The sequence below is a fragment of the Sparus aurata genome, chromosome 10, assembly GCF_900880675.1.
Source record: "Sparus aurata chromosome 10, fSpaAur1.1, whole genome shotgun sequence".
Lineage (NCBI taxonomy): Eukaryota > Metazoa > Chordata > Actinopteri > Spariformes > Sparidae > Sparus > Sparus aurata.
The window spans coordinates 34,138,981-34,153,396 of NC_044196.1; the positions used below are offsets into that span (position 1 = coordinate 34,138,981).

The 14,416-nt window shown below is 45.6% G+C and overlaps 1 protein-coding gene across 4 annotated transcripts in view; it reads right to left on the reverse strand.

The window, feature by feature from the left end:
- The window catches only part of adamtsl3 (ADAMTS-like 3), an 87,488-nt gene that overhangs the window by 15,736 nt on the left and 57,336 nt on the right, over positions 1-14,416 (reverse strand). For 3 of the 4 annotated variants that reach the window (XM_030431581.1, XM_030431580.1, XM_030431583.1), the window contains exons 3-12: positions 10,623-10,750; positions 5,725-5,770; positions 5,175-5,411; positions 4,793-4,919; positions 4,260-4,334; positions 3,254-3,411; positions 1,346-1,457; positions 998-1,136; positions 834-884; positions 542-746 (exon numbers count right to left, since the gene is read on the reverse strand). In XM_030431581.1, the coding sequence (XP_030287441.1) occupies positions 542-746; positions 834-884; positions 998-1,136; positions 1,346-1,457; positions 3,254-3,411; positions 4,260-4,334; positions 4,793-4,919; positions 5,175-5,411; positions 5,725-5,770; positions 10,623-10,750 (1,278 nt within the window). Of the gene's footprint in view, positions 1-541; positions 747-833; positions 885-997; positions 1,137-1,345; positions 1,458-3,253; positions 3,412-4,259; positions 4,335-4,792; positions 4,920-5,174; positions 5,412-5,724; positions 5,771-10,622; positions 10,751-13,946; positions 14,088-14,416 lie in introns of those variants that run through there. The other variant, XM_030431582.1, reaches the window with a different exon arrangement.

Genomic DNA, 14,416 nt, shown 5'->3' on the forward strand with positions numbered 1-14,416 from the left:
AGTGGCTAAATTGCATTGTGGGTGATGCAGGTGAAGTGTGAAAAGATACTCTTGTGTGAAGTTTTGGTGGAGTTACCCTTTAAGTGGTTGCAACTATTCCCATCATGTTTAAAATGCCTGAAGAGATGAAATCCCAACTCAGACTGTCTGCAGAGTACATTTTTGTTTCTCCCCGAGACAATTTATCATGCTTACTTTCGTGCCGTTGGCTAATTAAAACCCACTGTGGTGATTCAGACTGAAAAGACAAATGAGCCATTTGCTAATATTTGACTTCCCAGGTTGCAACAGCCACAGAACACCAAGAGAAAACTGTTTTTATATTTGCCTGCGAGGCATTTTCAGCTGAACTTTCTCAACTTTTCAAATTTTATGATGCTTTACAGCGTCTCACGAAAGAAAAACTTTAATCAATTAAGGCTCAGTGTGGTATTTATTTTTAATTTCCTGGGCCTTATCCCGTCTTTATACTGTGTAGGAATAATAAACAAGTAAGGACGATTACAGAAATGTTCAGAAGCAGAATGAAAGGGTCACCTACGGGCGACCACTCCTGTGCCAGCCAGACGGGGCAGTCGAAGGTGTTGCAGGGCTGCAGGATGGCGGTCTTGGGGGAGTAGAGACACTTCCACTCCTCCGTGGGGGTGATGACACCCTGCATGTCCTCCTCCACACAGGATACTGAGCGACTCTGGATGCCTCCGCCGCAGGAGGTGGAGCAGGCGGTCCAGGGACTGCTCTCCCATCTGACATCATAAAAGGATCGTCATAAAGTCACGGATGGAGATGTCAGAACGTGTGTTGTGCTTGTTGTCACAGTGGGGGGTACATACCGAGGCAGGGGGTGGTAGAGGTCGTATGGCATGATCTGCTTGTAGCCGTCACTGAAAGAGAGAATCGATTCAGAAATTAGGATTAAACAAATTGCTATTGGTAGATCAGGAACATGTCTGTGGTTATACTTGTGTTATAGTATGGTGGAGTTCTGGTGTCTCACCTGGCCAGACAGGGCTCCATGTTGCACTCCTGGAGTTTCGGTTTCGGTTTGATGTTTTCAGGGTAATAATGGCAATACTGATCCACGACCACACGGCTGCTCCGGAGGTCAAAGCACTCTGCAGAGGTGAGCTGGTACCCTACACACACACACACACACACACACACACAAAACACTTAAATTAACTATCGAAACATATTTAATAAAGCTTAAAGCAATATTCAGTAGTTATCACACTTTAGCAACATTTTATTTTAAGTTGTTAATATCACATCTTTCCATCACATGGCTGGTAAAACTTCTGACTACTGTTGAGTGCGCAGTGGCCGCGTGCCACTCCATGCTAACCTCCACCACATGTGACGGAGCACGGGAAGAAGTCGGTCTCCCTCCAGCGGTGGATGATGGGCTGGTAGTAGATGTACTGCACCACACTGTCCGCTCCACCCGCTAACTGCACCTACAGAAACACAAACAGTGTAACGGTGCAACTGAGATTAAAGCAGTAATTCTGTTCACAAAAAACAAATGACTGAAAGATCGTGGAATCTAGATATTTCAACATTTTCACATCGAGACATTGGAGGAATTTGAATGTGAGTGACCAGAAATTTCTGCTTCTAGCAGAACATTTATATAGAATTAATAACAGCATAACATTTTTCTTCTAACCTCACACCTCAGCCCTATTTAAGAGAAGAGCCCAAAGCCAGATTATGCCTACAACACGTATAAATCAAACTCCACTGCCACTCATTCACATTCATGTGTTTACAGTGGAAAGACTGTCTGGCAACTCTTTAATATGATTTTCCATGTGTCCAAAACCCTTTTCCAGCGCTGCGATATGAGTTGGCCGTCTGCCTCGTAACAGATTAGAAAATTATGCATTTATAGCTTCTCAGATTTCTGTCTCCCAAAATGTCTATTTACTGTCAGATCCTTAAACTTGTGTTTACGAGGGGGGAAGTTTTCACAGGCGTTTCCCGGACCATGGCCTGCAGAACTTTTAATGTCCACTCACTGGCCCTATTTCTGAGAATGTGTGTGTGTGTGTGTGTGTGTGTGTGTTTGTCGATGTAAAAAATCAGAACAAGATGTTGTAGCAGTTGTGTCATGGCATTGCAGAACTGCTTGTTTAAGCGTCGTTTAATAGTGTGCTTTTCTCCATGGATTTAGCTTTTTGATACTTTCACAGTATTTATATGGCACCTAGATAAAATCAGAAAGAACATGGAAATCTCATTTTTTACAATATGGCGGCGTTTAAGTCCGGCAGCCAAACAAATCACAGATAAAACCAATCAATGCATTTGGCACTGCAAATGTAAGCGCTGCTATTGTTATCACTCCACAACACGCTGGTTCAACAACATGTCGCCCCTCAGAGAGAACGAATGGACAAAAAAAGTTGTTCACATTTCATATTTAAGTGGCTCACACACACTCTGATATCTTGAAATCTAAGCGTACGAAATCAAATCTGCTTTGAACTCTCCGTGACACGAGAGGTTCACCAGGAGTTTGTATAAATAAAATCCTTATCTGAGCTAAGATTGGCTGGTTGCACTATTGACAGAGCTCTGCATTGTCAAAACTATAGTTTTTAGTTCAGCTGCGGAAAAGATGGCAAAAATGCCCAAATGACATCAGCTATTCAGATGATCGAAGTTATGGAGGTACTGTAACTACTGTTCTCAACGAAAATGTTCCACTCACTCTACTTTTTGCTCTGCTTTTGGTCTCAACCAACTCCTGAGGCAAATATCTGGCTCTTCAGTAGCTGAATACGACACTTTGTTCACCAGCTAGCTGCAGGCTGCATAACCAAAACAATGAGCCGAAAGAAGCTAACTTGGAAAGCTGCAAAGAGCCGATGGAAACCAAAGATTTTGGGGGGAATTCTCCGTGGGCTCGTCACTTTGAAAACGTGTCAAATTTACACCCGTATCCATAGGGAGCAGCATATCACTAGAGTTACCGCTAACTGCTTCTAACTGTGGCTGTTGTTGGCTAGTTAGCTCAGTCAGCCATGCAGTTAGTGGTCATGGCTAGCTGGTTAGCATGTTACATTTAATAGGTATTTCAAACACATAGATGTCTCAACGTCAAACTGTTATTTCTTCACCTTCTGTTGACATTTTTCGTTAATATTTGTATGTTTACAACTGAAACTCTTCCATATGACATCTTTAACATAACAGTTTTGATATGTGCAGCTTCAGCTCACTCGAAATGACATATTTGTTCTCTTACTTTGACTGTGAAGTCAGCTCCGAGTGGACCCGTGATTCTCAGGACCTCCTTATCTGAAAGTTTCTGGAAGTCCAAGGTGGTGTTCTCCAGGTGGTGCTGCCCTGATCTATCCAAGTCCAGCTCACCTTTTATCCCTTGTAGGGTCTTACTCTCCACGTCTGAAGAACAAACAGAGCAGAAAAGCTCGAGCAAAATGGACAAATCAGACAAGACAACAGATTCAAACAGTGAGACTTCAGTTCCTCTTTGTCGAGATCCGCAAGGATGAGCTTCATTTGTCGTCGAGACTCACTTTCCCCTCACGTCGACCCCGGCCTAACGAAGCCTTGTCTGATTCAGATGTTTAAACAAAAACAACACAGCAACACAGGAACAAGCAGTACCCAGCAGCAGTCATCGTCTGCAGACAGATGGTTACAATTTAAGTGCCCTCGGCCAAAAAGGACACGGGAAATATTCAATGAAAAAATCTGTCCATTCAGAAAAAGACGTGCGTTTGGCCCGACTCAGGAAGCAATCTGTAAACTAACCATGGAGCAAAGTAAAGGTAAAGAGATGGAACATTTGTTAATGATTTGATCCAGCGGGGAGTTTGATGCCAGTACTTTGACATTAGTGATATTTGCTGGAAGCCTTCTGTCTTCTCAGAGCCAGAGCAGAGAGCAGCGATAAATACCTCGGCTGGTTTTTCTTCTCAGAGCTACTTTTAAAACCGGTCTTGACGAGAGAGCCCAAAATATAATACATTACGGAAGAGGAAATAAAAGGTTAATCATTTGGTTAAGATGTGTATTAGATAGGTCAAGCAGGAATAACACATTTAATGAAAAGTAATATTCTTTTTGCATCACACATCATCAAATGACCTGCAGTAAAACTCTCAGAGCACATGCAGAATACTTAGAGTTTAATATGCGCTAGTTTGGCGATAAAAACCGCCGCCAACTACAAATATCATGTTCAACTGTTTTGGATGGAAGGGCACCCTGGACCTACCAGGACTTACACAAGTGATCCGGGCCTTTCAGGACCAGACGCACATGGCGACTCTTGTAGGGGATGACGACAACCGTGTCCTCGGCTTGAGTGAGACAAACAGACAGAAGGAGAAAACAGCAGCATGAAGTATCTGATCGTGAAGAGCAGTAATAGTTCATCTGATAAATACAGCCGTTCCACTGGGACCGAGATACGCTGTGAGGAGGGGAAGAGGAACCTCTGCTCACACAGAAGCCCGCGACCCGGATCAGAACCTCAGGGTCACTTCCCCTCCTGGACGAGCAGAGAGGAGATGTACATCAACACATTTACAACTATGGACTATGGAGATTATTATACTATTATACTATTAAAACAAAAAAATGGAGATATCCTGGCTTTTAACCAGTCAACTATGGGTAGCTGGGTCCTACATTTCCCATAATGCACCTCCACAACATCGATCATCAGTGTGTTCATGTGGTGTCGGAAAAATTAGTTACCAGCTAGAAAAATTCATCCTGAATTAAAGCAAAAACTGCTCCAGTAAAGATTCTTTACTTTTTCCTGATGCATGCTGGGATTTGTAGTGTCCCCGCACCAGTCTGCAGGAGGAACCATCTCCATTGCAGACACCACAGTTGTCCTCCTTTGCTGTGCTCCCCAGCTCATGATCGCAACCCACAATCTGTAGAAAAGACGGAGAGAAAGACAAACAACAAAAAAACGTTGTTTCGCAATTTCTGTTGGTAACACAAAACCTCTGATTCGATTTAATCCAACACAACGCACCCTTCTGAGACTGAACTCTGATACATTTTTCAGATTCTCTTAATAAAAAAGGATCAGAATCACATTTTTTGATTTTCTCACTTTGCTGTCTCGGGACTCCAAAATGGTGTACGTGTCCAAACATAAAAATTCTTGTGATTGTTTCTATTACCTGGCAGACTCCACTGATGCACATGTCCAAGGACTCGGTGTAACAGCGAGTCCCATCCAGGACCTTTGGGGCCAGCTCCATCACGAGGCCCGAGCCCTTGGCTTTGCACTTGAGAGCGCAGGGGTTGTCCGGGTCGTTGTACACAGGCAGCCACTCGTGGTACTGACCCTGGTAGCGCACGTCTGCATGAGCTGAACACTGCTGGGCGCGAAAATCCCCGGCATCTGGAGGGCAATCCTGAGGGTAACAACAATATTCTTAGAATCAGTGCCAAGCATACAGAATCACTCTGTCGTGGAAAGATGAGTGTTCCCACAACTCTCTGTGGACGGATTGTTGAGACTGCGATCGCTGAACTTCTCACTTTCTCTCAAACTCCTGCGCTCTAGATCACTAAATTACACCCCTTAAACATAAACCTTGGTTATATTTTCACAGTTCCACCACACCGAATTCTCAATCACACTTTTCTCTTTTGCTTTATTTCAACACAAACCACTTGAAAGATCTGCTGACATCCATTACACCCAGATGAGCGTGCTGAACTTACCACATTACTGCATGTGCGATATTTGATATTCTGCCCCTCGCAGGTCCTGCAGAAGACAGAATTAACATGTGGGTGAACTTTGGGGGGTTAAAGATCAAACAAACCACGATGCAGACCAATTAACAGACTGATTGACACAATGTGACCTAAATGTTTGGTTTGGTAAATGTACCGTCTCCCTCTAAAGGTGCAATATGTAAAAATTGTATTCTAAAGCTTAAAAATCAACAAAACGTATCAACAGAGTGTGAAGAAATAACAGTTTTGGCATTATATTAAAATGTATTGTCTTGCTGAGATATCTATTGAAGTTAGCATGCTAACCAGCTAACCCCGAGCCACTTTGTACACACACAGGAAGGCAGAGTCGGCTAATCCAATCGTTAGCTGCACGGCTAACTGAACTTCATAGCAGCTATAGGCAGTAGCTACAGTTAGCAGCAGTTTGCAACAGGTGGCTATTTTTTGTTGCATCTTTAAATCAATCAAGCAAATTATGATACAATTATAAAGGCTATTGAAACCAGTGGTGTTCATCATGGCCACCATCTTCCTTTATCCTTCACAACCTTTTCTAATCATTGCTGAGCAGAAAGTTCTGCTGGGATCTTGAGGAGCGACGGGACAAGTCCAGTGTTCCCAGTGGAAGTCGTGCCTCTGTGTGGACGGTTTTAAACCAGCATCGCCTACTTGTAAAAGGAATGTGAATCAAAAAAAAGGAAAAAGTCTATAGGTACCAAAAATGCTATAATAATATACAAATGCTCATTTGTCTCGCTCGGTCTTTAAAAAGCCGTATAAAGCCACAGCACTGCACACGCAGCAGGAAAGCAGACAGTGTTTGAGGCCCTCTGAGCTGCGTCTGCTGAACAGATCCCAGCAGTCGGAATCACGACTCTCTGCGTGACGTTCTGCAGCGTCTCTGCACAAATTATGGTGCTAACCACCTACTGAAAATTAGGATTCTTTTGTACCGTGATGCCGAGGGGTGATAAACCATCGATGGCGACTATGATAGACCAATTACACAAGACTCCAGTGGAAACTAATAAAAGGATATTCCCTTTGAGTTTGGGAACTCGGGAGGAATTCCAGTGTCATCAGCCCTTAGCTAATCTGGAATCATGATTGGAGGCAACATCGCATAGTTTAGACTCACGGATATACGAGGGCTTTAGGATTTTTAGAATAATATTCCAGGGAGCGGAGGGAGTGGATGTGAAGTGTGTGGCATGGCAAGAACATTAGACTCCGTGACGAATCCAGACAGTCCGCTCTGCCAAGCCAAACAGCAGGTCATGGGGCCTGAACCCAAACAAGTGGCTTTCAAAGGCTGAGAGTTGAGAGACAGGTAGCACAGATCTGGATCAGTGGGGCGAGTAATATATAAACTCACTGTTCAAAAAAAAAAAAATCTAAAAAAAGAGGCGAAGGGAATAAAATGAATTTCCCTTTTCATTTCCTCTCGACTTTGGAAGCTACAACGTGGAGGCTAAGCAGAAGTCGGGCCGGGACGAAGGATTCATCATGGCGTCATCACAGGTTCGGGAAAAACGACTGGGTTGGAATATCAGAATTCCTGGAGCGCAAAAGCCATAACTCACAGAGTACGACCCCGCGGCCTGCTGTCAAATATCCACAAAACACACAACTACACAGAGTTTACTCATCAATTAACTACACACAAGCCTGCACATACAGTCAAACTACCATCTCTCATGCCAGTAACTTCATCCTGCAGAAACGGACTAAAATCCACTGCAACCATGAAAAATTCATAGTAATAACTTCTTTTAATATTGGATATGCAGTAAAATTTGTCTGGCTCATGGAGTCCATATATATGTCATCAACTCCTCTCGCTAGATTGAAAGTAATTGCAACCAGGGCTCCATAACCTTTGCCATAATATTGATACACTTGAGTCGAGCGGGCACATGAGAATGCGCTCTTGCTGCGAGCGATCGGCTTTAAAATTCAGAGCAGTCTGAGAAGCAAAAGCAGAAAAAGACTCTTCCTCTTCCCTTTGTGTGGTAGTCTGTAAGTCCAACCCTGTAATGACCCCACGGTCCGACTCCTGCTTCCTAAGAAGGCTGCAGTCGCTCGTGTGCGGCAGGTCCTGCTCGCATGGCTGGATCTTTTAGGGGTAAGACTTTCAAAATAAAATCACTATGTTGTTTGTTCTCAGGTGTTATTATCAGTCCACATGCCACGCAGAGGGTGGTCTCCTGTACTGTGAGGTGGACGACATAATCAAGGTGCCAGGCCCAAGTTAATTAGAGCAACGTTGGAGATATTCACATTTAAACACAGCTGTGGCGTGCCACCGCTGAGATTCCAAAAAGCCTGCCAACGCTGTGACCCGCTGAAAAGTGAAAACATCCTTCAGAGCGACGTTTTGTGCAGCTCTTACATCGTTTTCCTCGACCGCTCATCTTTACTTGCCGATGGAGGACGGTGACCCTTTAAAGGCGACACTGACCTCTGTTTATGAACAGAAATGACCCCAAAAAAACTCAAATCTGAAGCGCCCGCCAACCACAAGCCTCATAAATGACAGAGCGGTGCTTTCTCTTGCCATAACACCCAATCCATACGTCCACACTCTCTGTTGTTAATAACGGAGATTGTGATCAAGTGAAGTGCGCGGGTGGGACTAATGAGGGCCAGGCAATCTGTGTTTAGTCTGCACGCTGCATGCGCCGTTTTGGGAGGTTGTGCGTGTGCATTTTGGTCATGTGTGTGCGTGTGTGTGTGTGTGTGTGTGTGTGTGTGTGTGTGTGTGTGTGTGTGTGTTTGTGTGTGTGTGACTCTTTGGAAAGACAGGCTTGAAACGGGCCTGTAACACCCTCCAAGTCACGACCACTCCAACTCTCTGACCTTTTACACACACACACAGCACACAACATTCAACACACACACACACACACACACACACACACACACTCAACACACACACACACACACACACACAAGGGGCCTTGTGCTTGTGCTTTTTAATGACGCTTGTTTGATCTGCCACCCGGTTCCAGGCTACCGCTCCCCTCATTCCCACGCAGCAGCAGCAGGCTGAGGTGGGCCGAGGTGGGACGGATGGTTCTGCCATTTGCTCAAGAACCTCATACATTACTGCTCCAGCCAAAGGACACACCAGTTTGTAAACACACCCGCCTGGAATTCCAAGAGCATATACCTCTCTACATATAGACACACTGCCAACATCCCACATGGTGCTCGAAACCCCAAACACCTCTTAACACGTCAATTGCTTTTACTGCCAGTAGCATTCTGAGGTTTGCCTGACCAGAAAAGTCTGGGCAGGCACGGAGAAATGGCGGCTGCTGGTATCATGAAATGAACTCCCCACAAAGCCGCTGACCTCAATGTTTACAATGCACCACACGGGGGGTCTGGTTCTGTGAGTATGAGGTTTTGACAGCCGTATGCGTCTTCGCCGGGCTTTCCAGTACCAGTGCAGACAGATTCACGGTTATGGCACCCTGGAAGCACCATATAGTACATCTGGGTCGCGACCTCAGGTATGATCCGCTCTGTTTTCCCAGTGTGTCCCCGGACAGCTGCCTCGTTTTATGACCTCACTGGCTGCTTCTGTCACTGCTGGAGCTCCCCGACAATGAAACAGAGGTGACTTTGGCAGCGCAGCTCGCGGGCTACCTTCGGTGAGAGAGAATACATTTGGGGGAACTGTAAAATCGAGGAATGCAGTGAAGTCACCCTGCAGCTATTTCCCAGTCTATAAATGTGACATTTCTATGGAAAACATACCCTCTCACTCCTGTCTCCTTTTTTTCCTCTTGTTCCTCAAATCCATTTGTAATTGACCACTTTGCCCAGTACACTTGGCCTCCAGCTTTAATCTTGAAGCCCACTGGGTTAGCTTGAAGCCTAACCAACCGGGTGACTTTGGCACAAGGATGAAAGGACCGAGAGGTCCAAAGTGCAAGTCCCAGTTCGTCCTGAGAGCTAAGCCGAGATGATGAGCAGTGGGAATCCAACCAATGTGGGTTCACTGCTTGAAGAGCCCAAAAATAGTTATTAAAGGTGACATGTACTTTGGCGAGGGACAATCATTGTTATGCTCTGATTTGTGAAGAAGCATGTCGGGGCCATTAGTGAAGATCAGATCCCTACTGTCACTGATGGATTCAAGATTTGGGCTCATGTGGCCGTCTAGACAGTTTGAGGAGGTGGACGGGCGAGTGATCTCAGTGGACCCCTCACGGCTATTTCACAGTCACATGTGTATTTTGAGCACTCTCATTACGGCCCATGGGAATCCAGCGATTGGTGAGATTTACTCACACTATTAGGGACGCTGTCTGGATTTATTTGGCAGGACGACTGTGAGCAGCAGAAAAAGACCCCCCTTCCCCTTCCTCCTCCTCCTCCTCCTCCTCCTCCTCCTCCTCCTCCTCCTCTCTGTTGAATCTTAAAGCAATGATGTGGCACTTTAATGGAAACCAGTCCAACCCCGGTCAGGACTTTGATAGATAGTGTTTGAACAAATTGTCCATGTGATGTTTCCATTCATCTGAGGTTCATTCGATGAGGTTCTAACGTGAAATCAGACATCCAATTAACTGTAAATCCTCCTCTCCTGTGATGTAAGCATCTCTTACGCAGCATCTTTCAGTACGTAATGTCGGTGCTCTTATGTCTCTGGTTCATATTACAGAAATACTGGTATTTTCTCAAATTAAGCTGGTAAAAGAGAATCACTGAGGTACATTTTCAGTGTGCAAATATCCCTGAATTATTCCCCAGGTGCCCAAAAGTGGCTTCCCACTAATCGTCAATGATGGGTTAAATGCAGAGATCAAGCTTAATTACACTGACAATACAAATCTGATTAGAGAATGGTTTGAGAGCGTCCTTACTTGGAACTGAGGCATCGTCTGAGCGAGTACGACGCGCCTCCTCCACACGTCCGGGAGCATTCACTCCAGGAGCCCCAGGCGTCCCACAGAGTGTCTCTGTCCTCCTCCGATCGGGCCGTCCGCGAGCTCTACACAACAACAAAAACAAGGAAGTGAAGAGTTTATACACATGTGTAACTGTTAGAAGCGTTACCAGTTACGTTCTAATCTCTCGTTTGCAGTGGAACCTGTGTGCACACTGCTCAGCCGCGTGAGCCGCAGTTCTCTCCGTTTGAGCAGATTCTCTCTCCAGAACTGCGAGCTGAGAGGCTCAACTAAATTCCAGTAGCTGCTGAAAACAAAACAGAAGTGCATGTGACAGGATGAGAGCGCCCGGCGAGGGGAAGTAATCAAAAGCTCCCGACTTTTGCCCCTTTGCATATTTCAGACGTCTGAGTCATCCTTTAGATTATGAAACGTAAGTCCTCTCTTAAACTTCAGGCCTCGCTCTCTGTTAATTGCATCATGCTGTATTTGGCGGCAGAGGCAGGGATATTACCCCGCGATCCAACATCAATATTATGAGACGATGAATTGTGCGACTGCAAGGACAATGTGCATCTCAGACGTAGTGTGACAGCCAAGAAAATGAAAGATCTTTGACTATTTTAACTCCTCTTTGCCTCTCAAAGACTTTTGTGCAGCCGAGCTCTCCTCCATGGCCTTTGCAGAACCGAGTGAATGATAAGAGATGTACAGATTAGATTTTGCTCTGAAGCATGAAGATAAAACTGCTTCTTTACCTGTAGAATGGATGCATGAGGATGAATGGCTAATGAAAAACGCTGGGACAAATCATTCACCTCCTTTGGCATCAGGAATGTGGTTTAAAAGGCTTGAGGTGCAAACACATTCAATAAACTAATCTGCCATTCAACAGAGGTTTTAAAGCTGTGGAAAATTATCATTTTCTACAATAACCTGAACACTTAGGCTGCCTCTCTGCTGCTGGTGAGCCTTGAAAGAGTGTTTTCACGATCGCAGAAACGCCGCTTTTGTGCGCTTTCGACAGCCTCCCACAACGGGATCTTTACACTTGCTTGCACATCCAGCTGAGTTTTTGACAGGGACTTAAAAATCCCCGAATCCTGCAGATTAGGAATGAAATGTGAGGCACAACAACGAGCCCCACTTAGCCTGCACACACTGAATAAAGGAGGGACTATGAGAACTTTATGTGCAACACCTGCTCTTAAAAAGATTTATGCCCGCTGAGCTGACAAATAGTTTACAGTGAACGTCCAAGCGTCGCATTTGAGATGCACAGCCGAGGAAAAACTCAGGATATGCCAAGTTGTTTTGACCTCTTTGGCCCCTTTTTCCTAACAGCATGGCAGCATTGTGCTTCCTTCTTAAAAAGATGATTGGGCCCTGCAGAGGGAAGCAGATACATGGTAATAATACAGCCATGATTATTTTCTTTGGGTCACAGTAGCAAAAACAGCCATGTTGTACGCTGGGTTCGCATTATTAAAAGTGCGTGGGGACTGATATAAATGGCTGTCAGTGCTGATGACGCCTGAGGAACAGCAGAGGGGAACGGCGAGACCTAAACACGCAGCCAACGGCGCACGCAGCCAAACGCATCGGCAACGGCGCTACTTTCTGCACGGGCCAACTATTCCAATGTTTGGATCCACAGTAAATAAACACGGGCTGTGCTCTGGACCGGCTAGCACACCACCTTGATTCTCCTTTGAAAAGCAATCAGTGAATTTTGCACTCAATTACGAGTGGGAGCCGTGTGTTGCAACGCCAAGGCAGCCAGAGGCATAACGAGGCTGGTGAGGAGAGAGGAGGGGAAGTGGATGAAGAGACGGACATGATGAGGAGGTTGATTGGCTCACTGTGCTGCTATTGTTCTCAGTGGAGGCGGAGGAACACAAGGCTCCGCTAGTCGGACTGACGCCCTGCTGGGATTTGGACCCGACAATCAAAAGGCTCGGATATCCACTCCATCACTCCACCTCCCACCTCCGCTGCTCTGATCCCTCCGGGCTTTTATCTGCACCTTAACAGCAACATTAACGAGCTCACCGTCGTTTCATCATCAATTCAGCCGTCGATGAAAGAGTTGTTTGTCCTATAAAATGCAATAAAATGGGGAAAAATATTGTTGTCATCTTGGGCTTTAGATTTTTTGTTGAAATTGTTAGAATTAGCAGTTCTGAAATGATGATGTGTTTGTATCGTTTTGCAGAAATATCTACTGAAGTTAGCACACTAACCAGCTAGCCCTGGTCCGTCCCGATCCAAAAAAAATCCTCCCACACACTCCCCTGGTCCCGAGCTCCCAGTCTGGACCGCTAGCTGCATAGCTAACTGAGCTAACTAGCCAACTGCAGCTACAGTTACCAGCAGTGAGCAGTTACTCTGTTCACTTTGAACATGTTCATAGTGAAGTTTAAAGAAGTTAAACTGACAATTTGGACTGTCTTTCTTTATTCAAGAACGCATTACTCAAACTGATTATCAAAACAGTTGGCGATTAATTATTAACACACAACTAATCAATCAGTCGTTGCAGCTCGACCATCTACACAACATTCAGACTAATTTGTTCCCCGTCCCTTTTAATATGAGAAAAACAGAGCGAACATGTGACCACAGAGGCCCTTCGCCTGTCACCCATCTCGTGTTTTCGCATCAAGTGCGAGAGAGGAAATGAGCACATGATAAAAGAGCAGAGATCTCCATCTAATATGTTATTCTGATGGACAGATTCTATTTAAGTCACCTGTCAGCAGCTGAGACTAAGGACATTTTCCTCCAAGATGGAAAACTCCTCGACAGGGGAAAGAAACCCGACTCTGGTGCCTTTTTTTTTGCAGACTGTGTCAATATACATACGATGGCCTTTTCAGTCGCCAAGACATACGATATTTGCACATCTGCTGAATCCCTTGTCGTCTGCTCGGCGCTGCACGGCACTGTACTCGCCGTCGTGCCGCGAGCGAGGCGGCCACGGTGATGTAACGGGGAGTGACAGGGACGTGCATGACGAGTCTACTTCTGTGACTTTGATCGGAAACACAGAGGAGGCGAGGTGACTTGTTAGAGCTTCTGTTGAAGGATCTGAAGAGCAGATTCCTACTGCAGAAACTCACTCCATCATAACAAACTAACTGCACATGCACTCACACTTTTACCCATAAATCAATCCACCAGACACGTTCTCTCTGAGCGCACTGCTCTGTGTGACGAGATGAATGATGATATTAAAGATTAAAATAAAAAATGATCATTAAACAAACAAAGGGATAAATAAAGTAAACGTTACAGTACCAGGATGAGGAGAGCTGTCAGCAGAAGCTCCATGCCTTTTCACCCACTCCGGTTCTGACTGTGTGTGTGTGTGTGTGTGATGCCCTCCGAGCTGGGTGACTCGGTGCGTCCCGTCTGCCTGCCGTCTCCTCTCTACTGACTCGCTCCCGTTCCTCCTCAAGGAGTAACTTGGGGAAGGGGAGGGAAGGGTAGGAGGGAGGGAGGGAGGGATGAGGGAGGGAGGGAGTATTTGGAGTGTGTGTGTTTTTGTGTGAGATGTGTGAGGGGGGAGTAATCGGGTGGTGATCCGAGCCCCACGAGTCCTTCAGGTCTGGCACACCGGCCAATCAATAAATGGGCCTCAGTCAAACGTGCTAGTTCAAACAAGGAGCCGAGCCAGCTGCAGCTTCACAGCTTCACACGTCTCTGTGAGTGTGTGTGTGTGTGTGTGTGCGCGTGTGTGTGTGTGTGTGTGTGAGAAGGAATAATGG